This window comes from Trachypithecus francoisi, unplaced genomic scaffold (genome assembly GCF_009764315.1).
Source record: "Trachypithecus francoisi isolate TF-2019V2 unplaced genomic scaffold, Tfra_2.0 Lachesis_group12, whole genome shotgun sequence".
In the NCBI taxonomy this organism is placed as follows: Eukaryota; Metazoa; Chordata; class Mammalia; order Primates; family Cercopithecidae; genus Trachypithecus; species Trachypithecus francoisi.
This window is the reverse complement of record NW_022681457.1, coordinates 4,799,557-4,823,176: the sequence shown is the minus strand read 5'-3', so window position 1 is coordinate 4,823,176 and position 23,620 is coordinate 4,799,557. Positions and strand designations below refer to the sequence as shown.

At 57.0% G+C, this 23,620-nt stretch overlaps 2 protein-coding genes across 5 annotated transcripts; one reads left to right on the top strand and one right to left on the bottom strand.

Annotated features, from left to right (window-relative positions):
• The first annotated feature begins 4,746 nt into the window (after positions 1–4,746).
• On the top strand, positions 4,747–17,092 carry SLC17A7 (solute carrier family 17 member 7). The gene is made up of 12 exons (XM_033224033.1): positions 4,747–5,090; positions 9,469–9,721; positions 10,970–11,088; positions 11,374–11,488; positions 11,567–11,654; positions 12,099–12,185; positions 12,277–12,419; positions 13,505–13,654; positions 13,814–13,946; positions 15,043–15,153; positions 15,350–15,477; positions 15,676–17,092. The coding sequence occupies exons 1-12, from the start codon at positions 5,029–5,031 to the stop codon at positions 15,967–15,969; spliced, it is 1,683 nt and encodes a 560-aa protein (XP_033079924.1). The 5' UTR covers positions 4,747–5,028; the 3' UTR covers positions 15,970–17,092.
• A 756-nt stretch (positions 17,093–17,848) lies between these two features.
• On the bottom strand, positions 17,849–23,600 carry GFY (golgi associated olfactory signaling regulator). 4 transcript variants are annotated; one of them, XM_033224028.1, is made up of 6 exons: positions 23,391–23,600; positions 21,300–21,336; positions 20,669–20,935; positions 19,184–20,387; positions 18,712–18,885; positions 17,849–18,211 (listed from the first exon to the last, which is right to left on the bottom strand). In XM_033224028.1, the coding sequence occupies exons 4-6, from the start codon at positions 20,364–20,366 to the stop codon at positions 18,012–18,014; spliced, it is 1,557 nt and encodes a 518-aa protein (XP_033079919.1). In that variant the 5' UTR covers positions 20,367–20,387; positions 20,669–20,935; positions 21,300–21,336; positions 23,391–23,600; the 3' UTR covers positions 17,849–18,011. The 4 variants fall into 4 exon arrangements, with proteins under 4 accessions (XP_033079919.1, XP_033079920.1, XP_033079921.1 ...); XM_033224029.1 differs by lacking the exon at positions 20,669–20,935 and having other exon boundaries at positions 19,184–20,642; XM_033224030.1 differs by lacking the exon at positions 20,669–20,935.
• Positions 23,601–23,620: the final 20 nt, after the last annotated feature.

The window sequence follows — 23,620 nt, the reverse complement described above, 5'->3', positions numbered from 1 at the left end:
AGTTTCCCTGTTCACAGGCCTCCTGTAGCTCCCCAGCTGCCCTGGGAGAAGAGCCAAGCACTCAAGGCTCTGTGTGATCTGAGCCTCGAGTCATGGCTTACTTTTTTGTTTAAGAGGCAGGGTCGCTGGGCGCGGTGGCTCATGCCTGTAATCCTAGCACTTTGGGAAGCTGAGGCGTGTGGATCACCTGAGGTCAGGAGTTTGAGACTATCCTGGCCAACATGGTGAAACTCCGTCGCTACTAAAAATACAAAAATCAGCCAGGCATGGTGGTGGAAGCTTGTAATCCCAGCTACTTGGGAGGCTGAGGCAGGAGAATTACTTGAACACGAGAGGCGGAGGTTGCAGTGAGCTGAGATCATGCCGTTGCACTCCAGCCTGGGCTACAAGAGCAAAACACTGTCTCAAAAAGAAAAAAAAAGAGAGAGGTAGGGTCTTACTCTGTCATGGAGTGCAGTGGTGCAATCATATAGCTCACTGCAGCCTGGAACTCCTGGGTTCAAGTGATCCTCCCACATCAGCCTCTGAGTAGCTAGGATGACAGGCATGTACCACTGTGCCCAGCTAATTTTATTTTTTGCTTTTTTTTTTCTTTTAGAGATGGGGTCTTGCTATGTTGCCCAGGTTGGTCTTGAGTTCTTGGCCTCAAGTGATCCTCCTGCCTTGGCCTCCCCAAATGCTGGGATTACAGGTGTGAGCCACTGAGCCCTGCCTAGTTTTGACCTTTTCGTCTAACTGGAGTCCAGTCATACTGAACAGTGTCCTGACCATACCCATTTTCCCCCATCTCTTACTTTCTGCTGTTCCTGCTACTTTCCCAGTACATCTGCGGAAGTTACTTACTTTTTCTTTCTTTCTTCCTTCCTTTCTTTTTCTCTTTTCTTTCTTCTTTATCCTTCCTTCCTCTTTCTTTTTTTTTTTTTTTTTGAGATGGAGTCTCGCTCTGTCGCCCGGGCTGGAGTGCAATGGCCGGATCTCAGCTCACTGCAAGCTCCGCCTCCCAGGTTCACGCCATTCTCCTGCCTCAGCCTCCTGAGTAGCTGGGACTACAGGCGCCCGCCACCTCGCCCAGCTAGTTTTTTATATTTTTTTAGGAGAAACAGGGTTTCACCGTATTAGCCAGGATGGTCTCGATCTCCTGACCTCGTGATCCGCCCGTCTCGGCCTCCCAAAGTGCTGGGATTACAGGCTTGAGCCACCGCGTGCGGCCTCCTTCCTTCCTCTTTTTCTTTCTTCTTTCTCTCTCTTTTTTCTTTCTTCCTCCTTCATTCCCTCCCTCCCTCCCTCCCTCCCTTCTCTCTCTCTCTTTTTTTCTTTCTCTTGTTTTTTTTCTTTTTTCTTTTTTTGACAGAGTCTGGTTCTTAGGCCCACGCTGGAGTGCAGTGGTGCAATCTTGACTCACTCGGCAACCTCCCGAGTTCAAGTGATTGTTGTGCCTCAACCTCCCAAGTAGCTGGGACTACAGGCGCCACCATGCCCAGCTAATTTTAAAATATTTTTTATAGAGGTGGGATCTCCCTCTGTTGCCTGGACTGGTCTCAGACTCTTGAGCTCAAGTGATCGGGCCTCTTCAGCCTCTCAAAGTGCTGGGATTACAGGAGTGCCCCACCTTGATAAATATTTCTTGAGTTAATAAGTGATTGTTGAGGCTGGGCTCAGTGGCTCACACCTGTAGTCCCAGCACTGTCTGAGGCCGAGGCGGGCGGATCACCTGAGGTTGGGAGTTTGAGACCAGCCTGAGCAACATGGAGAATCCCCCTCTCTACTAAAAATACAAAATTAGCCGGGTGTGGTGGCAGGCACCTATAATCCCAGGTACTCGGGAGGCTGAGGCAGGAGAATTGCTTGAACCCGGGAGGCAGAGGTTGCTGTGAGCTGAGATAGTGCCATTGCACTCCAGCCTGGACAACAAGAATAACACTCCATCTCAAAAAAAAAAAAAAAGTGATTGTCTAGATCCTCCTCTTCTTTAGTGAATCCTAGGATCATAAGTAGATGGAGGAACTTCAGTGGTAAATGCTCAAAGCACAATGTGAGTTAGTGGGGCATGGTGGTGCACACCTGTGGTCCCCCAGCTACTCGGGAGGCTGAGGTGGGAGCCCAGGGAGGTGGAGACTGCAGTGAGCTGCCCCTGGGTGACAGAGTGAGATCCTGTCTCAAAAAGGAAGGAAGGGAGGAAGGAAGGAAGGAAGGAAAGGAGGAAGGAAAGAAAGAAGGAAGAAAGAAGGAAAGAAAAAAGAGAAAGAAAGAAAAAGGAAGGAAGGAAAGGAGGAAGGAAGAAAGAAGGAAGAAAGAAGGAAGAAAGAAGGAAAGAAAAAAGAGAAAGAAAGAAAAAGGAAGGAAGGAAGGAAGGAAGGAAGGAATGGGGGAAGGAAAGAAAAGGCAGGCAGGCAAGCACAATGTGTCTGCAATGGGGTGAATGGGAGGGAGGGGGAGAAAAGATGGGGAAGAGGTCAGGGTGGGAGTGACTTCAGGCAGGGTCTTGCGGGCCGCGGGAACGGAGGAGCGAACGTGAGCGCCGTGTCCACCAGAGGGCGCAACATATCCCTGCCCATCGTCTCCGAGAACTACAGCTCCCAGCGGCCCTCGGAGTGCACGGCCCTTCTCAAGCGAGCGCTGAGGCTCAGAGGCCGCTGGGACTTGTAGTTGGGACAGTGAGCCGCTGGACGAGGCCAAGTAACTCATTCCCAGGTCTTGAAAAAGTGTGGGGCTGGGTCCTTGCCTCCTTCCATGGTTTCCATGGCGATGGTTTCGGCAAAGGCCCAGGTTTTGGCAGCGGCGGGGCCCGCTTCCCACTCCCTCCTCTTCACCATCTGCTCCACCCTCACACCTGGCCCCGAGCCGCCACCACCGCCTCCGCACCCCGGCCGAAGACTCTGCAGCCACTGGGTGGCGCGTGTGAGCGGCTCCCGCGCTGGTACTTCAGCCCCACGAGTCCCGGTTCCTACCTCCCTTCTGCCTCAGAGACCCGCAGCATCCTCCGTTCTGGGGTCCCAGGGGTTTCTCAAAACTGTGAGACCAGAGATCCAGCCAGTCAAGGCTGGAAGCGAGAGGCTGCGGCGGTCAGTGGCTTCCCGGCGCCCGCCCGCCGCGCCGTCTGCTCCTCCCACCCCACCGCGGGCCGCATCATGAAAATTTAATTCCAAATGCATTTGCGGCCCGACGCGGGGAGGTAGTAGGGAAAGGATCACCCTCCTGGGGCCTGGATCTGGAGGTGGACTCAGCGCCGGGAGATGGGCTGGTCTGAGGACAGGAGCGGGGCGGGACCCTATCTGTGGGCCCAGGACAGGGAAGGGCGGGGCTCTACCCACCGGGGCGGGGCTGGAATTCAGGGGTGGAGACAGAGTTCGGTGGGCGGGGACAGATTCCGGGGGGTATGGGCAGGACTGTGAGGGCAGGGACGGATCTCAGGGTCAGAAGCCAGAGGGCGGGGACCGATCCCATGGGGCGGGGGCAGGACTGGTAGGGCGGGGACAGATCCCAGGGGCGGAGGCCAGAGCTTGGTGGGCGGGGTCAGATTCCGGGGGCGGGGACAGGACTGGGAGGTCGAGGACAGATCCCAGTGGCGAGGGTCAGCAGTCGGAGGGCGGGGACAGATCCCATGGGACGAGGGCAGGACTGGGAGGGTAGGGACAGATCCAGGGGGCGGGGAGAACTGGGAGGGCGGGGACAGATCCTAGGGACCGAGTCCAGAACTCGGTGGGTGCGGACAGATTCCAGTGGTCAGAGAGAGATCCTATGGGAAAGGGGTAGAACTCAGATAGCACGAACAGATTCCAGGGGGTAAGGACAGGCCTGAGAGGTAGGGGACAGATCCCAGGGACAGATCCTAGGAGGAAGGGACACAACTCCAAGGATGGGGAGAGAACTCAGAGGGTGGGGGCAGAGCTCAGGTCAGCGACAGATCCTAGGGGAGGAGACAAATTCAGAGGGCGGGTGAGGATGCCAGGGGGCGCGGATCACAATTTAGGAGGCGAGGACAGATCTCCAGTGGGTGGAGACAGAACTCAAATAGCGGAATGGATCCCTCGGAGCTAGGGAAGAACTCAGAGCGCGGATAGATCCCAGAGGAGCGGCGAAATAACACAATGGGGAGACTATAGGGTCGCAGCTGGCACTGGTGGGGTGTGTGAAATGTAACTGTGGAGGACGGAAGCCAGAGGGAAGAAAATCGGGGTTAGGGAGTGAAACTCATCGAGAGAAGCAACAGGGAGGAGAGAGGCGCCAGAGGGAGAATAGAGTTGGAGGAGTATGGGATTCAAAGGGGAAATATGGAAACTCAGGAGGAGATGGAGCTCAAGGGTGAAGAACCCAGGTGGTGAAAGGAACTAGAAGGGGACGACGGGTGGATCGAAGTAGGCGTTGGACTTGAGGGGAAAGAATTTCCCTTGAATGAGAAAAGAAAGTACTCCCTGGATGAGACTATTGGAACTGGGGACGAGTGGGATGGGGATGGAATTGGGGGGTGGGGGCGGGGAGGGAGTCCAGGGATGAAGGAACTGGAGGATGAACGCAGAGGGAAAGTCAGAGAAGACAGGATTGTAAGGGACGAAATTAGGGGGAACAGAAGTCGGGGAGAGAAATGATGGGGATGAGAACTCAGGAGAGGAGAGAAAATCTGGTAGGAGCCAGGGGGATGGAACGGGGATAGGGGGAGTAGCTTGGGGAAGGAAAAGAATTGGGGGGCGTGAACTCGGAGGCGTGAGTTCAGAACCCAGAGGCGTGGTCTTGGAAGGCTCAGGCGGAGACAGGACGAGGATGAAAAGGCTGCGAGAGGGGGCGGGTCTGGCAGACGAGGGGAGGGGCCTGGTGGGGCTGGGGCGGGGCCTCCCGCGCCCCGCCCCCGGCGTTGAGTCCTGTGACAGCCCCCGGGCCGCCTGCACTCGCAGCCTCCTTCCCCCCGAGCGGAGCTGCGGGGCCGGCCGGGCCGGGGCGGACCCCGGGAACCCGGACGCGGCCGCCCGGGCCCGCGGGCGGGGGGATCGGCGGGGGGAACCAGCGGGGTGACCCGCGGCAGGAGCCGCCACCATGGAGTTCCGCCAGGAGGAGTTTCGGAAGCTAGCGGGTCGTGCTCTCGGGAAGCTGCACCGGTGAGCCTGGCAGGGGTCCCGGGAGGAGAAGAGTGGGAGGATCCGAGGAGGATGCTAATTCCCACCTGGGCGCAGACTGACAGATGAACGGGCGATACCCCGGCATGGGGGTCCACCCATCTGTCCAGTTTTCTCCCGTGGGCTCCGACGGCGCCGTTCTCCCTGGTCGAGCCGTGTCCATTATCCTGTTCATTTTTCTGCACTCCACCCCACCTTGCTCCACTCTTTCTCTGGTGCTGTAAATCCCTCTCTCCCGGGTCTCTGGCTCCCTCCCCCACCACTTCTGCGTCTCTGTCTCCGTCTCTTTCTGGATGTCTCTGCCTCCTTTCTCTCTGGGTCTCCGTCTGCCTCTTTTTCTAGATCTCCACTCCCTTCTCTCTGGGCCCCTCCTTCTCCCTAGATCTCTGCCTCCGCTTCTTTGCGCCTCTGTGCCTCTCTCTCTGGTTCTCTGGCCATTACTCTCACTGGATCTCTATCAACCCCTGACTCGGAGTCTCTGTCCCCCTCTCTCTGGGTCTCTCCTCTTCCCTGAATCTCTGGTCCCCACTTCTCTGGATCCCTGTCCCCGTCTCGGGGTTTTAATTCTCCCACCATGGGTCTCTCGGTCTCTCTGTGTCTCTTCCTGTTTCTGTCTGGCATGGAGTTTAATCTGCAGCTAAAGCGGATTGGGGCTCATAGCCTGTTGTCCTTGAGGGGGTTAAGCTGGATAGAAGAAGTCAGAGCACCCTGGGTCCCTGGGAGAGAAAGGAGTTAGAGGCCGAAAATTTCGGCTCCTGGGGTAGAACAGCCTTCCCAAAGGATATAGGCTGCAGTTGAGAGGGACTCCCTCCCAACCAGGTTGATGACCCCAGTGACCCGAGTGTCCCTCAGGATAACCTGGACACCTCTCCACAAGCTCTCACCCCCAACTCCAGCTTTGGCTCTAAGTCAGATAAATTACTCAGCTGCGGAAAAGCCTAAAAATATATCTGGCCACAGTGCACGAAGGAGATGGCCTCATCAGCACCATGCCCCTGCCGCCATGCCCTCAGGCCCTGTCCCCTTGGGTCACAGCCCTGACCCTGTCTTTCACTGAGCTTCAGTCCACCTCACTAGGCCATGGGGTGCTTTGCTAAGTCTAACATCAGTCTTGCTTGCTGCAGATCACCTCTTAGCTCCAAAGTTACCCCACCCTCTAGTAACATAAGAGACAAGAATAAGGCTGGACAGAAATGGGGGGGGGGGGCAGGAGGATGGCGCAGTGATGGAGTTTGGCGGTGGAGGGGAAGCTGAGATAACCTCACCCCTTCTTTTTCCAATTTTCCAGCCCCTCCCCACCCTTTTTCTCGCCTCCTTTCACGAGTTTCTCAAAATACATCAGTGTGAAGTCAGGAGAATGAGAGAGAGAGAGAAAGAGACGTGCTGATGGAGGGGGCTGGGGGGTGGCAGCGGGAGGGATGTGTACCTCAGGCCCCCTCCCTCAGTCTCTGCTTGTTTCTCAACTGTGCTTGGGTTTCTCACAGTCAATCTCTCCTGACTCTTACCTCTCTGAGTTACCTCTTGGGTCCCCAGAGACCCCCGGGCTCTGGCCAGGACCATCAGCAGGGAGTTTGTGCAGAGAAGAGCATCTGCTTCCAATGCCTGGGGTTTGCTCTGATGGTTGGAGGGAGAAGGGTATACCCCATATTAGAGACAACACGTTGATCCCATTTAATCCTCTAGACAAAGATGGGGAAACTGAGGCTCCTTTCTGGGGCTGGGAGGATCAGTGAATGAGTACAAGCTCCATGATTTGAACCCAGGTCGGTCTCCTCCCAAGCCTAGAACAGAGATCTTCCTTGAGATGAGTGATGCCACAGCTGGTGGGGAGCTTCCTTGCGCCCAGGGCAACTTGGGACAAGGACATGGGGGAACGGGATGCTGGAAAGAAGAGAACCCAAGGTGCCTCCTTTCTGAGAGCCGGGTCTTGGGCAGGGGGATGCCGAGGGGCATTAGGGGATCAGGTCCCATTGCTGTTCTTGTCTGTGATCTTGGAGTGCTACTTCAGCTCCCCGAACCTGTTTCCTTAGTTGTACAATGGGAAGAGAAGAGAGAGCAGGGACATAAGGAGACACAGACGTAGGGGAGTGGACAGAGATCCTGAGAGAAGCAGAGAGAGAGAGAAGTTGAGACATCTCGATTTGGCGTAATGGCCTCCTAAGTGTTGCTTTTCCTCATTGCCAAGTCCCCAGGCCTGAGTTTGGGGCATCCAGGGAAGAGAGGGGGTTTCCATCCAGGGTCTCCCCTCTCTGTCCTTGTCCCCTGCAAAGCATCAGGGACACCTTCATCTCTGCATCCTTGGTCCTCTTGCTCTAAAATGATTGATATCACCTTGAAGTTCCCTCTTGCATTCTCTTGCATTTTTGCCCTTGCCCTCATTTTATAGATGTGGGATACTGAGACCCCCTGTTTAGACAGCCTTGATTAGAGATCTGACATCTCCTCACATTAACAAGGAATCTCACATTTCAGGGGCTGCAATCACATCTTGAGTTTCAGGGTCAAATATCATCTGATGTCAACCTGGGTCAAAGTCTAATCTCATTGGGTGACGTGTTCTGATGGGTGGGGGGAGTTCCTACCATCCTGTACTATTCATCCTAGTGGCTTCAATACCCCCTATCTCTGGCTGTCTGTTGTCTTCCTCTTGTGGTCTCATTCCTACTCCTTCTAGGTTCTGTCCACTCCCCGGCTTCTCCCACCCCTGTTTCTTAACTGCCCCTCCCCACCTCCTTAAGTTCTAGGATGGGGAGGGGTTGCTGTGTTCTCGCAGCTCTTCCACCTCCCTCCCCCTGGACCGTCTGGCTGTTCCTTCCTCCCCCGTCCCAGTCTCCCTCGCCTCCATCTGTTCCAGCCCCTTCCTGGGATCCAGCCCGATCCTCTGGCTGCCTACCCACCTCAGAGAAGGGCCGCACCTCACAAATCACGTCCCCAGCCTGCCTATCCTCTGTCTCCCAGACTCCCCATCTTTCTCTTGCATTCTGGATCTCTGTTCTCTTCTCTCTGCATCTATGTCCTATCTCCTGGGTTTCTGTCCCTGCCTCTCTTTGGGACTCTGTCTGCTTCCCTTTCTAGGTTTCCACCTCCTCCCTCTCTGGGTCTCTGTCCCTCTATTTCTGGGTCTCTTTCCCCCTCTCTCTGGGTCTTTGTCTCCCTCTCTCTCTGGGTCTCTATTTCCCTTTCTTTCTGGGTCTCTGTCCCTCTCTGTCTCTGGATCTCTGTCCTCCTCTGTCTCTGGATCTCTGTCCCCCTCTCTCTCTGGGTCTCTGTCCCCCTTTCTCTGGGTCTCTGTCCTCCTATGTCTCTGGGTCTCTGTCCCCCTCTCTCTCTGGGTCTCTGTCCCCCTTTCTCTGGGTGTCTGTCCCCCTCTCTCTCTGGTCTCTGTCCCCCTCTCTCTCTGGGTCTCTGTCCCCCTATGTCTCTGGGTCTCTGTCCCCCTATGTCTGTGGGTCTCTGCTCCCCTGTTACTCTCTCCGTCTCTCCGGGTTTCTGTCTCCTCATCTCTAGATCTCTGTTACCCTTTCTCCGGATCTCTCTCCCTTCTTCTGTCTGTGACCCCCTCTCTCTGGGCCTGTGTACAGCTCCCCTCATCTCTGTCACCCTCTTTTTGGGTCTTTCTCCACCTGTCTGAAGGCACCTCTCTCTTTCTGCAGCCTCTCCCTGGGTTTGAGGCAGACCTCCAAATACCCTCTCGTCATCACAGACTTGATTCTGGATCCAGAACGGGCGGGGGCGAGAGTCACGCTGGGGAATGAGCCAATCCCCCTACCAGGGCCATCTGTCCCCTGCCAGGACACCACCCGCCACTCCCTTCCCTACCCCCTAGGCTGACAGCCTGGGCTCAAGGTTCCCTAGGGATGCCCAGGATGGGCTGCTGGATTCCCAGGGTCCTGGACATCTCCCCACCCCCAGCAGACGTGGTTGAGAAGCATCTGTTCTTTTGACACCTTTGCTGAAGCATCTCCTTAGCACCTTTTGCTTCCTCGAATAGACTCTTATCCGGGAGAGGGGGCTGGAGAGTCTTTGGGCCTTGGAGTGGGGGCACGGGCTCTTGAATCCCAAGCGTTGTCTGGGGTCTAAATCTCCTGAGTTGAATGATTTGACACAGCTGGCAGAGGGGACTGAAGACCCTCAGTGTGAAGAAAGAGGGGGTTGGGAGCCTGAATTCCTGGTCTGAGATGGAGGATTTCTGGATCCCGGGGGGCCAAGGGAGCCAGGGACCTGGACTGTTGGTGAAGGAGGAGGTGCAGGCTTAGAATTCTGGATCTTGAAAAGCAGGTTTTGCCCTGGATCCTGTGTCTTGGGGCTGAGGGGGCTGGGGGCCTGGACTTCCGAGTCTCTGGCTCTTGCTGTCCCGCAGTCTTCTGGAGAAGCGGCAGGAAGGCGCGGAGACGCTGGAGCTGAGTGCGGATGGGCGCCCGGTGACCACGCAGACCCGGGACCCGCCGGTGGTGGACTGCACCTGCTTCGGCCTCCCTCGCCGCTATATTATCGCCATCATGAGTGGTCTGGGCTTCTGTATCAGCTTTGGCATCCGCTGCAACCTGGGCGTGGCCATCGTCTCCATGGTCAATAACAGCACGACCCACCGCGGGGGCCACGTGGTGGTGCAGGTAGCTCAAGGCCTGAGTCCTTGCAGAGCCCCGCCCCGCTCACCGAGCTCCGCCTACGCCCCCATGACGTCACATTCACCCACCAGACGTCCAGGCCACTCCCTTTCCGAAACGCTGCCGGAATAGCTCCGCCCAATCCGTGTGCCCCTTGGCTCTGACCTCGCCTTAGGGGCAACCTCCGTTTCCTAAGCCCCGTCCTGATCTAAATGAAGTCCCGCCCTTATTTCCAGGGGCTTGACTGAAAAACGTAGAGTCCGCTCCAACATCAGGTTCCCTAGGGGTTGCCCCTGCCCCATTTTGGACCTACTAGCAATTTTGCTCACACCCGTACCCCAAACTCATGTTCCCGGGTCACATCTATTTAATCTCAGTCCCATCCTAGGTTCCTCCCTTAATTTGATCCTTTTTTGAAGCCACTGCCTACGTCCCACTCCATGTGTTCTGTCCCTTATCTGAAGACCCACAGGGTCTCCCAGGCTACGGTGCAGTGGCGCCATTGCTCTGTAGCCCAAGCTGTAGTGCAGTGGCACCATCACTGCAGCCTCGAACTCCTGGGCTCAAGAGACTCTCCTGCCTCAGCCTTCTGAGCAGTAAGCGCGCCAGCATACCCAGCTAACATTTTTATTTTTATCTTTGTAGAGACAAGGTGTCACAATGTTGCCCAGGCTGGTCTCAAACTCCTGGGCTCAAGCGATCCTCCTACCTCGGCCTCCCAGTCCTGGGAGTACAGGCGTGAGCCACCGCGCCCTGTCCTTTGTCCTATTTTAATTTCAGCATACGCCTTGCCTCTGCATCAGAAAAGAGTCCTGATTTGGGGCCTTTGTCCTACCTGAAGCTCCTCCCCTTGCTCCCTTCCAATCTGGTCCGCCCCCTTGGCTGCTTCGTGTCCCTGCCTGGACCCTGTGCAGGTCACTCCGCAAACGCTCATAAGTTGGATAGAAGTAGAGAGAGTCATCATCATACATGGGCCCCTAGGCTTTCACGGAGGCAAGGAAGCAGGCAAAGCAAGGCTTCTAGGTGGTGATGGACCCCGTTGTTAAGGCAGCATAGGCCCTAGCAACGTGGAAGAGCGGAGTTCATAGACTTTAACTGACAGAAAGATAGTGTGAGCTTTGATTGGCAGAAGTTTGGAGGTGGGAGGGGTTCCTTGTTGCTGATAGGTCGAGGCTCTAAGTCTGCGGGTGCTGATTGGTGGAGCGGAAGAGCTTGGGGCAGGGCGGCTGATTTAATGTACGTTTTGGCCCCCAGAAAGCCCAGTTCACCTGGGATCCAGAGACTGTCGGCCTCATACACGGCTCCTTTTTCTGGGGCTATATTGTCACTCAGATTCCGGGAGGATTTATCTGCCAAAAATTTGCAGCCAACAGGTACAGTGGTGGGGTCTCAAAGTGGGCGGTAACTATAGTTGTGTGGGTGGAGTTAGAGGGCGTGGTCTTGAATTTGGGGGCTGCCTCTGGGAAGTGGGCGGGGCCTGGATTTGAGGGTGGGTCTTAGAGAAAGGTGGGGCTTGCGATTGAGGAAGGTGGAAGTCAGAGAGGTGGTGGGACCTGGGGTCCTGGGGACCACTAGGCCTAGCTTGCTGTGGACGGGAAAGGCAGAATCCCGGGCATGGCTGGATAGCTTGGATCCTTTTCTCTGACCCTTCCCATCAGGGTTTTTGGCTTTGCTATTGTGGCAACATCCACTCTAAACATGCTGATACCCTCGGCTGCCCGCGTCCACTATGGCTGTGTCATCTTCGTGAGGATCCTGCAGGGGTTGGTAGAGGTAAATCCCCGCCTGATACGACCCTGCCCTCGCTCGGACCCCACCTTTTCTCAGTGACCTTGGTTTTCTCCTCTTTAGGGCGTCACATACCCCGCCTGCCATGGGATCTGGAGCAAATGGGCCCCACCCTTAGAACGGAGTCGCCTGGCGACGACAGCCTTTTGCGGTGAGAGGACGGGGGATCCTCACTCCTGCATCTGAGGGAGGAGGGGTTGGGGCCTGCACTGTTGGGTCTGAGTGGGGAGGGGCTGGGCCTGGACCCCTGGGCCTGAGGGAGAAGGGGGTAGGCGGGGCTGAACTCCTGTGTCTGAGGGAGGAGGAGCCTCGACCTTGACTCCCAGGTCTGAGGGAGGATGGGCTGGGGGCCTAGACTCCTGGGTCTGAGGGAGGAGGAGCTGGTGGCCTGGACTCCTGGATCTGAGGGAGGAGGGGCTGGGGGCGTGAACTCTTGTGTCCAAGGGAGGAGGGGCTAGGCCTGGATTCCTGGGTCTGAGGGAGGAGGGGCTGTGGCCTGTAATTCTGTGTCTGGAAAGGTGGGAGTGGTGGGGGTCCGCACTCCTTGATCTGAGGGAAGATGGGCCTGTTCTCTCCCCCTCATCCTCCCCTTTAGGTTCCTATGCTGGGGCGGTGGTCGCGATGCCCCTCGCCGGGGTCCTTGTGCAGTACTCAGGATGGAGCTCTGTTTTCTACGTCTACGGTGAGGGACCCGGATGCGTGGTTCCGGGTGGCGCTGGGGCGGAGCGGGGCCGGTCCTCACCCCGTTCCCATCCCCCTCCTGACCCCCCCAGGCAGCTTCGGGATCTTCTGGTACCTGTTCTGGCTGCTCGTGTCCTACGAGTCCCCCGCGCTGCATCCCAGCATCTCGGAGGAGGAGCGCAAGTACATCGAGGACGCCATCGGAGAGAGCGCGAAACTCATGAACCCCCTCACGGTCCGGGCCCACGTCTTCGGGGAAGGGGCGGGGAGAGATAGCAGGCCACGAACCTGCACAGCGTGTAGATCAGGAAGGGTTCCTGCAGACTCTAGAGGAGACGGAACTGGAACGCAAAGAGAGGGGCTAGATCCTTGGAGGCGGGTTGCAACCCGCGGAGGACGGGATTCGCAGGTGCTGGGGGCAGGGTTAGATCGGGAGTTGAGCGGGATTAGAACCACTGAGGGGGCATGGTTAAAGCCAGCAGAGAAGAGATTAGAATGTGGGGGTTTTGCGGCCGGGCGAGGTGGCTCACGCCTGTAATCCCAGCACTTTGGGAGCCCGAGGCGGGCGGATCACGAGGTCAGGAGATCAAGACCATCCTGGCTAACATGGTGAAACCCCTTCTCTACTAAAAATACAAAAAATTAGCCGGGCATGGTGGCGGGCGCCTGTATTCCCAGCTACTCGGGAGGCTGAGGCAGGAGAATGGCGTGAAACCGGGAAGCGGAACTTGCAGTGAGCCGAGATCGCGCCACCGCACTCCAGCCCGGGCGGCAGAGGGAGACTCCATCTCAAAAAAAAAAAAAAAAAAAAGAGAATGTGGGGGTTTTGCCTAGACCTTGGGTTGAGGCTGTATTTTGGGGGCATTTTTGCATAAAAGAGACTCCTAGGGCAGGCTCAGTGGCTTCCGCCTGCAATCCCAACACTTGGAGGGTGGAGGCTGCAGGATCGCTTGAGCCCGGGAGTTCCGGACCAGCCTGTAAAACATGGCGAGAACCCGTCTCTACGCAAAATACAAAATACAAAAAGTAAAAATAAAAATAAAAAAAGGAAAAAGACAGGTCCCTGAGGGTCCCGGACACCTGAGGATCTGAGAGGCTACCATAGGGCCAGGACCCCTTCATCACTCAAGGGTCGCCTTCAGGCTAGGATCCCTGGGTCCTCACGGCAACATGGTGTAGCTCGCGCCTTTGGGTCCATAGAAGTTTCAGTGCGGTCGGGATCCTTTGGTCTTCGCAGAACTATACTGGGGTCCCTGAAGGGACGCGGAGAAGCCCTCAGCCTCGCTCTCTGTCTTAGCGGCCCTCCCCTCGCCCCCACAGAAGTTTAGCACTCCCTGGCGGCGCTTCTTCACGTCTATGCCAGTCTACGCCATCATCGTGGCCAACTTCTGCCGCAGCTGGACGTTCTACCTGCTGCTCATCTCCCAGCCCGCCTACTTCGAAGAAGTGTTCGGCTTCGAGATCAGCAAGGTAGAGCCCTGGAGGAGAGGGCGGGGGGCGCGGAGGGGTCGGCGGGAGGGAACTGGCTGGGATCCCGAGGCAGGGAGGAGCTGGTGGTGCACCGACTGGGCAGAGACGCCGAGCCGGCGCCCCCGAACGCTTGTCTCCCCCATACACCTGTTCTCGCAGGTAGGCCTGGTGTCCGCTCTGCCCCACCTGGTCATGACCATCATCGTGCCCATCGGCGGCCAGATCGCGGACTTCCTGAGGAGCCGCCGTATCATGTCCACCACCAACGTGCGCAAGTTGATGAACTGCGGGGGTGAGTGGGGCGGGGCCTGGGCCGGCTCTAGGACAGCCTGGGTGGAGCAGAGCGGGATTGAGAGGTGATGGGGCGTGGTTACAGGCGGAAACCATCTAGCCTGCCCCAGGAGTCCCTTTCTATGCAAAGGGTTGTGGCCAACAGGGCGGAGCCGGGGCAGAGCAGGCCTGAATGAGAGGGGCTGTCACGCGGCCGTCCAAGGGCCACCGCGTGGAAGGGCAAGGTGGGCGAGACTTCCCGGGTAGAGCAGAGGCGAGATCAAGTTGGGCCTGGAAGGACAAGGCCTGCGCGAAGTTGGGTGTGGTAGGACATGAACTAGGTGATGAGGAGGCGCGATGAGTAGGGCACCAGGAGAAACAGGGTCTAGGGGGCCTGCTGTCTAACGAGTGGGATTTGCTAGGCGTGATGGCGCGCGCCTGTGGTCCCACTTACTTGGGAGGCTGAGAAGGGAGGATCGCTGGAGCCCAGAAATGCGAGGCTACAGTGAGTTATGATCGCGCCACAGCACTCCAGCCTGGGCGACAGAGCGAGACTTTGTTTCTAGAAAAATTAAAATTACAATTAAAAATTTAAAAACAGGCAGGGCATGGTGGCTCACGCCTGTAATCCCAGCACTTTGGGCGGCGGAGGCAGGTGGATCACTTGAGCTCAGGAGTTTGAGACCAGCCTGGGCAACATCGTGAGACTTTGTCTCTTAAAACAAAAATTAAAAATTAAAACCAAAATTAAAACCAAAAATTAAAATTAAAAATTAAAACCAAAACCAAAAAAACTCATGAGTGGGGATTGAGGGAAAGGTGTGAAGGTGCACAGCAGGGATCCTACGTGTTCGGGGCGTGGCCTAGTCAAGTGGTGGAGCTATGGGAGGGGCGATGGAGCTGGTGGGCGTGGTCAGGGCTGGGTCTTGGAGAAGTAGGTGCCTGGTTAGGGTGGGCTCGGGTGGCGTGGAGGGCGGGAGGAGGCCTGGGTGTGGAGGTGGCCAGAGTGGGGCGGAGAGAGGCGGTTTGGGGCTGGAGCAGGTCTGGAAGGGTGGTGTGGGGCATCCTGCGCCCCGCTCCGGCCGACACTTAGGAGACGCGGCCCCCCTCCTCCGCAGGCTTCGGCATGGAAGCCACGCTGCTGTTGGTGGTCGGCTACTCGCACTCCAAGGGCGTGGCCATCTCCTTCCTGGTCCTAGCCGTGGGCTTCAGCGGCTTCGCCATCTCTGGTGAGAACCGCGGATCCGCAGCTTGGGGGGACTCTGGTCAGCTCTGTAGGGAACTTCCTGGCTCAGGAACGGGGCCTCTCAGCCTCACAAAAGGTGGAACATGAGTGGCCAGGAGGCGAGAGGGTTGAGAACGTCCCAATGGGAATCACTCGAGTGAGATTCCGGTGCGACGTCTTCCGACTTGTCTCTCCGCCAGGGTTTAACGTGAACCACCTGGACATAGCCCCGCGCTACGCCAGCATCCTCATGGGCATCTCCAACGGCGTGGGCACACTGTCGGGGATGGTGTGCCCCATCATCGTGGGGGCCATGACTAAGCATAAGGTCGGTGCCGCAGTCCTGACTCACTCGCCCTCCAAGTATGTGCTTGGTATCTACTGACCACGTGGTGGCGCTGTCTCTGGGGTGCCATTCCTGCCCTTTCAGCCTCTCTGGGTCTCTGCCTCCCTTCCTCTAGGCCGCCCCCTCTCTCCGCCTCTGTTTCTCTGTCCTCCCATTTGACCTCAGCCTTGTCCCCTGCAGACTCGGGAGGAGTGGCAGTACGTGTTCCTAATTGCCTCCCTGGTGCACTATGGAGGTGTCATCTTCTACGGGGTCTTTGCTTCTGGAGAGAAGCAGCCGTGGGCAGAGCCTGAGGAGATGAGCGAGGAGAAGTGTGGATTTGTTGGCCATGACCAGCTGGCTGGCAGTGACGACAGCGAAATGGAGGATGAGGCTGAGCCCCCGGGGGCACCCCCTGCACCACCTCCCTCCTATGGGGCCACACACAGCACATTTCAGCCCCCCAGGCCCCCACCCCCTGTCCGGGACTACTGACCATGTGCCTCCCACTGAATGGCAGTTTCCAGGACCTCCACTCCACTCATCTCTGGCCTGAGTGACAGTGTCAAGGAACCCCGCTCCTGTCTGTCCTGCCTCAGGCCTAAGAAGCACTCTCCCTTGTTCCCAGTGCTGTCAAATCTTCTTTCCTTCCCAATTGCCTCTCAGGGGTAGTGAAGCTGCAGACTGACAGTTTCAAGGATACCCAAATTCCCCTAAAGGTTCCCTCTCCACCCGTTCTGCCTCAGTGGTTTCAAATCTCTCCTTTCAGGGCTTTATTTGAATGGACAGTTCAACCTCTTACTCTCTCTTGTGGTTTTGAGGCACCCCCCACGCCCCCACTTTCCCTTATCTCCAGGGACTCTCAGGATAACCCTTGAGATCACTCAGCTCCCCTCTCCTTTCAGAAAAATTCAAGGTCCTCCTCTAGAAGTTTCAAATCTGTCCCAACTCGGTTCTGCATCTTCCAGATTGGCTTAACCAATCACTCGTCCCCGCCATTCCAGGGATTGATTCTCACCAGCGTTTCTGAGGGAAAATGGCGGTTTCAAGTTCCCCCTTCCTCACCCACTTCACATCTCCCCTACCAGCAGATTCTGCGAAAGCACCAAATTTCCCAAGACCCTCTTCTCCCTAGCTTAGCATAATGTCTGGGGAAACAGCCAAAATCGCAATTTTAACAATATGCCTCTCCACCCCCATGCACTTTTTCTGACATGGTTTTCAGGTCTAAATAGTGGCTGCTCAAGTCCATGAACTCGAAGGTTTGAAGCCACCACCACTGAACTCCCGCGTGGTGGTTTCATGATGCCCCTTCCCCCGATTCCTCGCACTTTATTCTCCTGGGTGGTTTCGAACTACCCTCAGTTTCTCAGTGGCCATTTGTCGTGTCCCTCAGGGGCTTAATGACTCAAAATCTGGGATCCTTCCCCTCTTAGACACCCCTCTTTCAGCTTAGAATTTGGGGAACCTATAGAGAAGTCACAGAATCCCATGAAAGGGAATGGGGCAGGGGACAGGGGTGTTTCTTCCCGGTGCAGGGTTGTGTCTTTGTGTCTCTGTCTCTGTGACTGTAAATCTTGCCCTGCCCCACTCCCAATAAAAGCTTTGGTGTACAGGCTCAGTTGTTCTTGGCTGTGGAGGTCACAGGCATCCTGGTCCCCAGTCCCCTACTCCCTCAGACTGAGGAGTTCAGGCCCCCAGCCCCTCCTCCCTCAGACCCAGGAGTCCAGACCCCAGCCCCTCCCCCCTCAGACCCAGGAGTCCAGGCCCCCTGCCCCTCCTCCCTCAGACCCAGGAGTCCAGATCCCCAGCCCCTCCTCCCTCAGACCCAGGAGTCCAGATCCCCAGCCCCTCCTCCCTCAGACCCAGGAGTCCAGATCCCCAGCCCCTCCTCCCTCAGACCCAGGAGTCCAGATCCCCAGCCCCTCCTCCCTCAGACCCAGGAGTCCAGACCCCAGCCCCTCCCCCCTCAGACCCAGGAGTCCAGGCCCCCTGCCCCTCCTCCCTCAGACCCAGGAGTCCAGATCCCCAGCCCCTCCCCTCTCAGACCCAGGAGTCCAGATCCCCAGCCCCTCCTCCCTCAGACCCAGGAGTCCAGACCCCAGCCCCTCCTCCCTCAGACCCAGGGGTCCAGGCCCCCTGTCCCTCCTCCCTCAGACCCAGGAGTCCAGACCCCAGCCCCTCCCCCCTCAGACCCAGGAGTCCAGATCCCCAGCCCCTCCTCCCTCAGACCCAGGAGTCCAGACCCCAGCCCCTCCTCCCTCAGACCCAGGGGTCCAGACCCGAGCCCCTCCTCGCTAAGTTTCAGCGGTCTCAGATTCCAGCCCCCTCGCACCCCAGGGCTCAGGCCAGAGGAGGGGTCTAGCCATGGGAACATGATATTTATTCGGTCTCAGACCTTGTTCTCTGACCACAGCGCAAGCATCTCTGTATATTAGACCCTTTAGCCAGAGGACTACTCGGTAGCTAAGCATGCCAGGAGAGCAGGGTTTTCCCTCACTGCGGGGATGTGCAGGTCCCGCAGGACTCGGTGGGGCTTACACGAAGTTGTTGGGGAGCGTGGTTGGGGACAGGGCCTCCAGATGCTGCGGGCGACCCACGCGGGGCGGCGGGGGCAGCTTTGGTGGCAGCGGAGGTGTGGGCGGGGGCTGCTTGGTGGCGATGTGGGAAGGGACCCAGGTATCCGGCGCATGAAAGTAGAGGTCGTAGGGGTCTTTCGGGGCGTCCAAATGCAGAACTGTGGGAGCAAAGGGGCGTGATCATATCTGGACTGACCCTCCAGGCACCCTTGCAGATCATCTCCAGGGCCCCTTTTGTGCGGCTGACCAATCAGGAGGCCGGAGAGAGGATTCCGAATCTGCATTTGAACTGAGTTTTCAATAAAAAGGATCGGGGCCGCTGCGGAAACCAGGAGGCGTGGCGTCCGAGCAGCAGCGGCGGGGCCTGCAGGGGAGGGCGGGGAGTGCAGGGCTCCGGGCCGCGCACCTGGAGGGGCAGCGGCGGGGCTGGCAGGGACCACCGGCCCTGGGCCTGAAGCCGTTTCCAACCACATTGGGAGCGGCACTGGACACTTGTGTGAAATTGCAGACATTTAGGGGGCTGGACGTGGCCATGGAAGAGCCAGGGCTTTCATTGACCTTGGATGGGGGACCTGTGCTTTTTTGGCTGGGCGCCCTAAAGTGCCGGGAGAGACCAGGTTATGGAAAAGTGCAGGCATTCGAGGGGCAGGGCGCTCACCCGGTTCATCTCCGTCGTCCGGAAGCCGGTGATGTGCGAAGGGCCGGTGTCGAGCTGCCCGGCGGTGGAGACACCACAGCAGCACAAAGATGCCTATCAGCAGCGCGGTTCCCGCGAAGAACAGGCAGAGGGCCCCGCCTGCTGCTCCATGTGGTCGCCCCACCAGGGTCACGCCTGAAACAGGAGACCAGCAAACTAAGCTCCTAACCCCCTCCTCTCTCAGACCCAGGGGTCCAGGCTCCTAGCCCCTCCTCCCTCAGATCCAGGAATTCCTATTCCCAAACCCTTCTCCCCCAGACCCAGGAGTCCAGACCCCCAGCCCTTCCTCCCTTGGACCCAGGAGTCCAGGCCCCCGGCCCTTCTCCCTGGGACCCAGGAGTCCAGGGCCCCAATCTGTCCTCCCTCAGACCCAGGAGTCCAGACCCCCAGCCCCTCCTCCCTCAGACCCAGGAGTCCGGCTCCCGCCCCTCACCGGTCTCCTTCACTCTCTCCACCACGATGATAGTGTTGACTCCTTCACCAGGGCTGTGCCTCTGGGGTGCCGGCAGAGTGGCAGGGGCCAACTGATTGGGGGGCCCTGGAAGAGCAGGGGGACCTACAATCCGGGCTGAGGGAGGAGGGGCGTTGGACTCCTTAGGGCCAGAGTTCTGGGGGGCCTTCAGTTCAACAGTTCCTGGAGAATCTGAAGTGGGCAATTTTGGGGAGTCGGGCTGGATGGCTGCAGGGGTTTCTGGTTTGGGATTTAGGGACAGCTCATTTAGAGCAGTGGCTTCATCCTTGAAGGGCACAGGTGTTTCTGGGTAGAGACTAGTGGAGATTTGAGGGTCGGAGGTCCTGGGGACATCCCTTGCATTTTGGTAGTAGGTTGTGGGGAATTCTGTTTGGGAAATTTCGGTGGGGCTGGGAATGTGGGTTACATGGGATTCTGGGTGGGGGCTTTTAGAAGGGTCAGGATGGAGAGCTTGGAGAAATTCAGAGTTTGGGGTCTCAGTGGAGTTGAGGTCATGGGTTTCTGGAGATTTGGGGTCAGGGGTCTTGGTAGGGCCAGTGTTTGAGGTCTCAGGGATTTCTGCCTGTGAGATTTCAGTTGCATTAAGTTGGGGAATCTCTGGGGATTCTTGGGGTACAGTTTGCATAAGGTCAGTGTTTGGGGTCTCAGGAAATTCTGGGCGTGAAGGTTTGGAGAAGTTAGGTTTGGGGGTCTCAGGGGACCCTGGATGTGGCATTTCCGTTGGGCCAGGTATGGGGGTCTCAGAAGAATCTAGGTGTGTCATTTTGGAGAGGCTGGTTTTGGGGATGTCCAGGGATTCTGATATTGAGGCTGTGAGTGAGTCAGCTTTGGGCGTCTCAGGAGACTGTGGGTGCGGGGTTTCCCGGAGGTCAGGGTTGGGGGTCTCAGTGAAGCCAAGTGGGAAGGTTTCCAGGGAAACTGTATGAGGTGGCTTGAAAGGTTCAGGGTAAGGAGTCTCAGGAAATTCTGGGTTAAGGCGACCTCGTGTGGAATTTTCAGAAGGACCCTTCGGAGGGGAGGTCTCAGAGGGGTGGGCCACGTCCAGAAAGCCAGAGCGCAAAGGCGGAGGGGCTGAGGGAGCGGCCTTGGACCTCAGGCCGGCGAGGAGGAAGACGAGGAAGAGGATCCGGCTGAACGATTTCATAGCTCTGGGAGATACCTATAGCTGCGAGGGGGAGCGGGAAGGAAGGGGTTAAGGCCGAAGCTCCCAGGAGCCCCGCCCACTCCCGAGGCCACGCCCACTGGCCCGCAGGTGGACCGCGTTCGTCCGGGGCCCAGCTTGGCGCCAGGGATGGGAGGAGAACCCAATCGCAAGTCCCTTGGAGGCTGTGGGGCGATGGCCGCGGTAGCCAAGGGAGATTGAGGCGCGGGGCTTCTTGGGAGTCGTAGTTAATTTCCTTATCTGTTTCACCGAGGGGTCCTAGAAAAATTGCGAAAGAACGATACCTCTCCAGGCCCCCAGATCTCCTCGACTTCGACTTTGGAGGGTGTAAGGCCTTCGAGGGGACATGGGATCTCCTTCCTCTCTGAGGTCCTCCGGGACACCTCGACTCAGCAGTTGTTTACACTACAGGAGGCTCCTAACGGCTGAGGGTTGGACTCATGGATTTGAGGGAGGAGGGAGACATTTGGGTTCTGGGTTAAGAAAGTTACTGGGGGTTCAGATTCCTGGGTCTTGCAGGGTGAGGGGGCTGAGGTTCCTGGCTCCTGGTTCTGTAGGGAGGAGAAGGCTGGAAGTTCAGATGCCTAGAATTTTGAGGGAGCAAGGTCTAGGGGCTGGATAACAGGGGTGAAAGGAGATAAGAGGCCTTGAGCTGTTGGTTCCTGAGTTAGAAAGGAATTGGGACCTCTGAGTCCTCAGGGCCTGGGGATCTGGGCTCTGCAGAGTGGAGGGGTTAGGACTTGAAGATGAGAGCTTTGGGGCAGGACTCTCAAGTCTGTTATTGAGGATGGAGCTAGGATTTCAGCATTGCTGGGGCTAGTATGGGCAGAGAAGCATAGGTCTGTGGTCAGGTGGAGGTGGAGGCGGCCTACACATCGATGGGACAGGCTTACTTGGGGTCCTGGGGTCTCTTACCTGCTCTGGTGTCCAAGATAACAGCAGATGAGCAGAGCTGGATGCAGAGAACAGTGAATGTTACAGAATGGCTCTGGGCAGGGCGGTGAGAGGTAGGGTCTCAGGGGCACACAGGTGACGCAACTGAACTCCTCCCAGGGGATCCTGGGAGCCTAGCGACAGACTTAGACTCTTAAAGGGACAGAAGTAAAGGACATTGTCTCTGGGGTGGGGAAAGGAGTTAGAAACTGGAATGATCTACTGGAGATGTGGCCCAGTCAAACTATCTTTTTGAAACCAGCGGTCCTGGCCCTCTACCCTGTCCTACCTGGAAACCCAGGGGTCTAGCTCTCTGGTACCTTCCTATTTCAAGTCCCCTAAGTTGTATCCCACAGCTCCCTCCCCCTAGACTCAGAACTCCAGTCCTCTAGCTCCTTCCTTCCTCAGATCCAGGAATCCAAGTCCCTAGCCTCATCCTCTCCCAGAACATAGGAATCTGGGTCCCTGTCCCATCCACTCTTAGACTCAGGAGCCCAAGCTTCTGCCACCACCTTCCTAGGAAACTAGGAGCCCAAGTTTCCACATCCCAAATTGCTACTGCTCTGTAGGACCTCCAAGTTTTGCTCATCTTCTCCTCACTGTGTATAGACGCTCCTCTTTTTTTTTTTTTTTGAGGCGGAGTCTCGCTCTGTCGCCGGACTGGAGTGCAGTGGCCAGATCTCAGCTCACTGCAAGCTCCGCCTCCCGGGTTTACGCCATTCTCCTGCCTCAGCCTCCCGAGTAGCTGGGACTACAGGCGCCCGCCACCTCGCCCGGGTAGTTTTTGTATTTTTAGTAGAGACGGGGTTTCACCGTGTTAGCCAGGATGGTCTCGATCTCCTGACCTCGTGATCCGCCTGTCTCGGCCTCCCAAAGTGCTGGGATTACAGGCTTGAGCCACCGCGCCCGGCCGGACGCTCCTCTTTTTTACATTATTATTTTTTGAGACAGAGTCTCTCTCTGTTGCCCAGGTTGGAGCGCAGTGGTGCAATCTCGGCTCACTGCAACCTCCAACTCCCGGGTTCAAGCGATTTTCCTGCCTCAGCCTCCCAAGTAGCTGGGATTACACCACACCTAATTTATGTATTTTTGTAAAGAAGGAGTTTTGCCACGTTGGCCAGGCTAGTCTTGAACTCCTGATCTCAAGTGATCCACCCACCTCGGCCTTCCAAAGAGCTGGGATTACAGGTGTGAGCCACTGCACCCGGCTGAGGCCCCTCTAAAGAGTCAGCATGGGCTCAGCGCGCTGGTTTATGCCTGTAATCCCAACACTCTGGGAGGCCAAGGCGGGCGGATCACAAGGTCAGGAGCTCAAGACCAGCCTGGCCAACAGCTTGGCGAAACACCCGTCTCTACTCAAAATACAAAAATTAGTCAGGAGTGATGGTGGACGCCTGTAATCCCAGCTACTTGGGAGGCTGAGGCAAAATGGCTTGAACCTGGGAGGTGGAGGTTGCAGTTAGCCAACATGGTGCCATTGCACTCCAGCCTGGGCAACAAGAGCAAGACTCCGTCTCAAACAAACAAACACAAAAAAAGAGTCAGCATGAGGAGGACTGGGCTTTAATCTTTTTTTTTTTTTTTTTTTTTTTTTGAGACGCAGTCTTGCTCTGTCGCCCGGGGTTGGAGTGCAGTGGCCGGATCTCAGCTCACTGCAAGCTCCGCCTCCCGGGTTTACGCCATTCTCCTGCCTCAGCCTCCCGAGTAGCTGGGACTACAGGCGCCAGCCACCTCGCCCGGCTAGCTTTTTGTATTTTTCAGTAGAGACGGGGTTTCACCGTGTTAGCCAGGATGGTCTCAAACTCCTGATCTCGTGATCCGCCCGTCTCGGCCTCCCAAAGTGCTGGGATTACAGGCTTGAGCCACTGCGCCCGGCCTGGGCTTTAATCTTAACAGCACCCCTAAACTCCTCCCAGATAAGGACTTAGACACATCCTCAGGGCAGCTCAGGAGCCCTGTCTGTTTTCCCCTCTTCACTCTCTCTCTGAGGCTTTTCTGATATCTGTCACTTTTCCTGTCCTCACACCCCTGCCACACGTACCCTTTGCCATTTCTTGCCTTTTCCCCCCTCACCATCTCGCCCTCGGTCTTTCTGGGCCTCTCCCTGCTGGATTTGTCTCTGGGCAGCTCCGTCCAGGCCAGGACGTCCTTCCATTGCCGTCTGTCTTTCTGAGAGCCTTTTCTTTCTGTCCTCCACCTCCGTCTGACTGTTCGTTTCCATCTCCTTTGCTCTCTTTTCTTGTTTTCTTCCTTTTCCTTTCTTTTTCCGTCGTTCCCTTTCTTTCTATTTCTTCCTCGGCCAC

Excerpts from the sequence above, each read along its gene's own strand:
- SLC17A7 (XM_033224033.1), top strand. The coding sequence starts at position 5,029 with ATGGAGTTCCGCCAGGAGGAGTTTCGGAAGCTAGCGGGTCGTGCTCTC. Across the intron at positions 9,722-10,969 it reads GGGGCCACGTGGTGGTGCAG|AAAGCCCAGTTCACCTGGGA; the intron begins GTAGCTCAAGGC and ends TTTGGCCCCCAG. Across the intron at positions 15,154-15,349 it reads CAGCGGCTTCGCCATCTCTG|GGTTTAACGTGAACCACCTG; the intron begins GTGAGAACCGCG and ends TCTCTCCGCCAG.
- GFY (XM_033224028.1), bottom strand. The coding sequence starts at position 20,366 with ATGAAATCGTTCAGCCGGATCCTCTTCCTCGTCTTCCTCCTCGCCGGC. Across the intron at positions 18,886-19,183 it reads GGAGAGAGTGAAGGAGACCG|GCGTGACCCTGGTGGGGCGA; the intron begins GTGAGGGGCGGG and ends CTCCTGTTTCAG. Across the intron at positions 18,212-18,711 it reads GGACGACGGAGATGAACCGG|TTCTGCATTTGGACGCCCCG; the intron begins GTGAGCGCCCTG and ends TTGCTCCCACAG.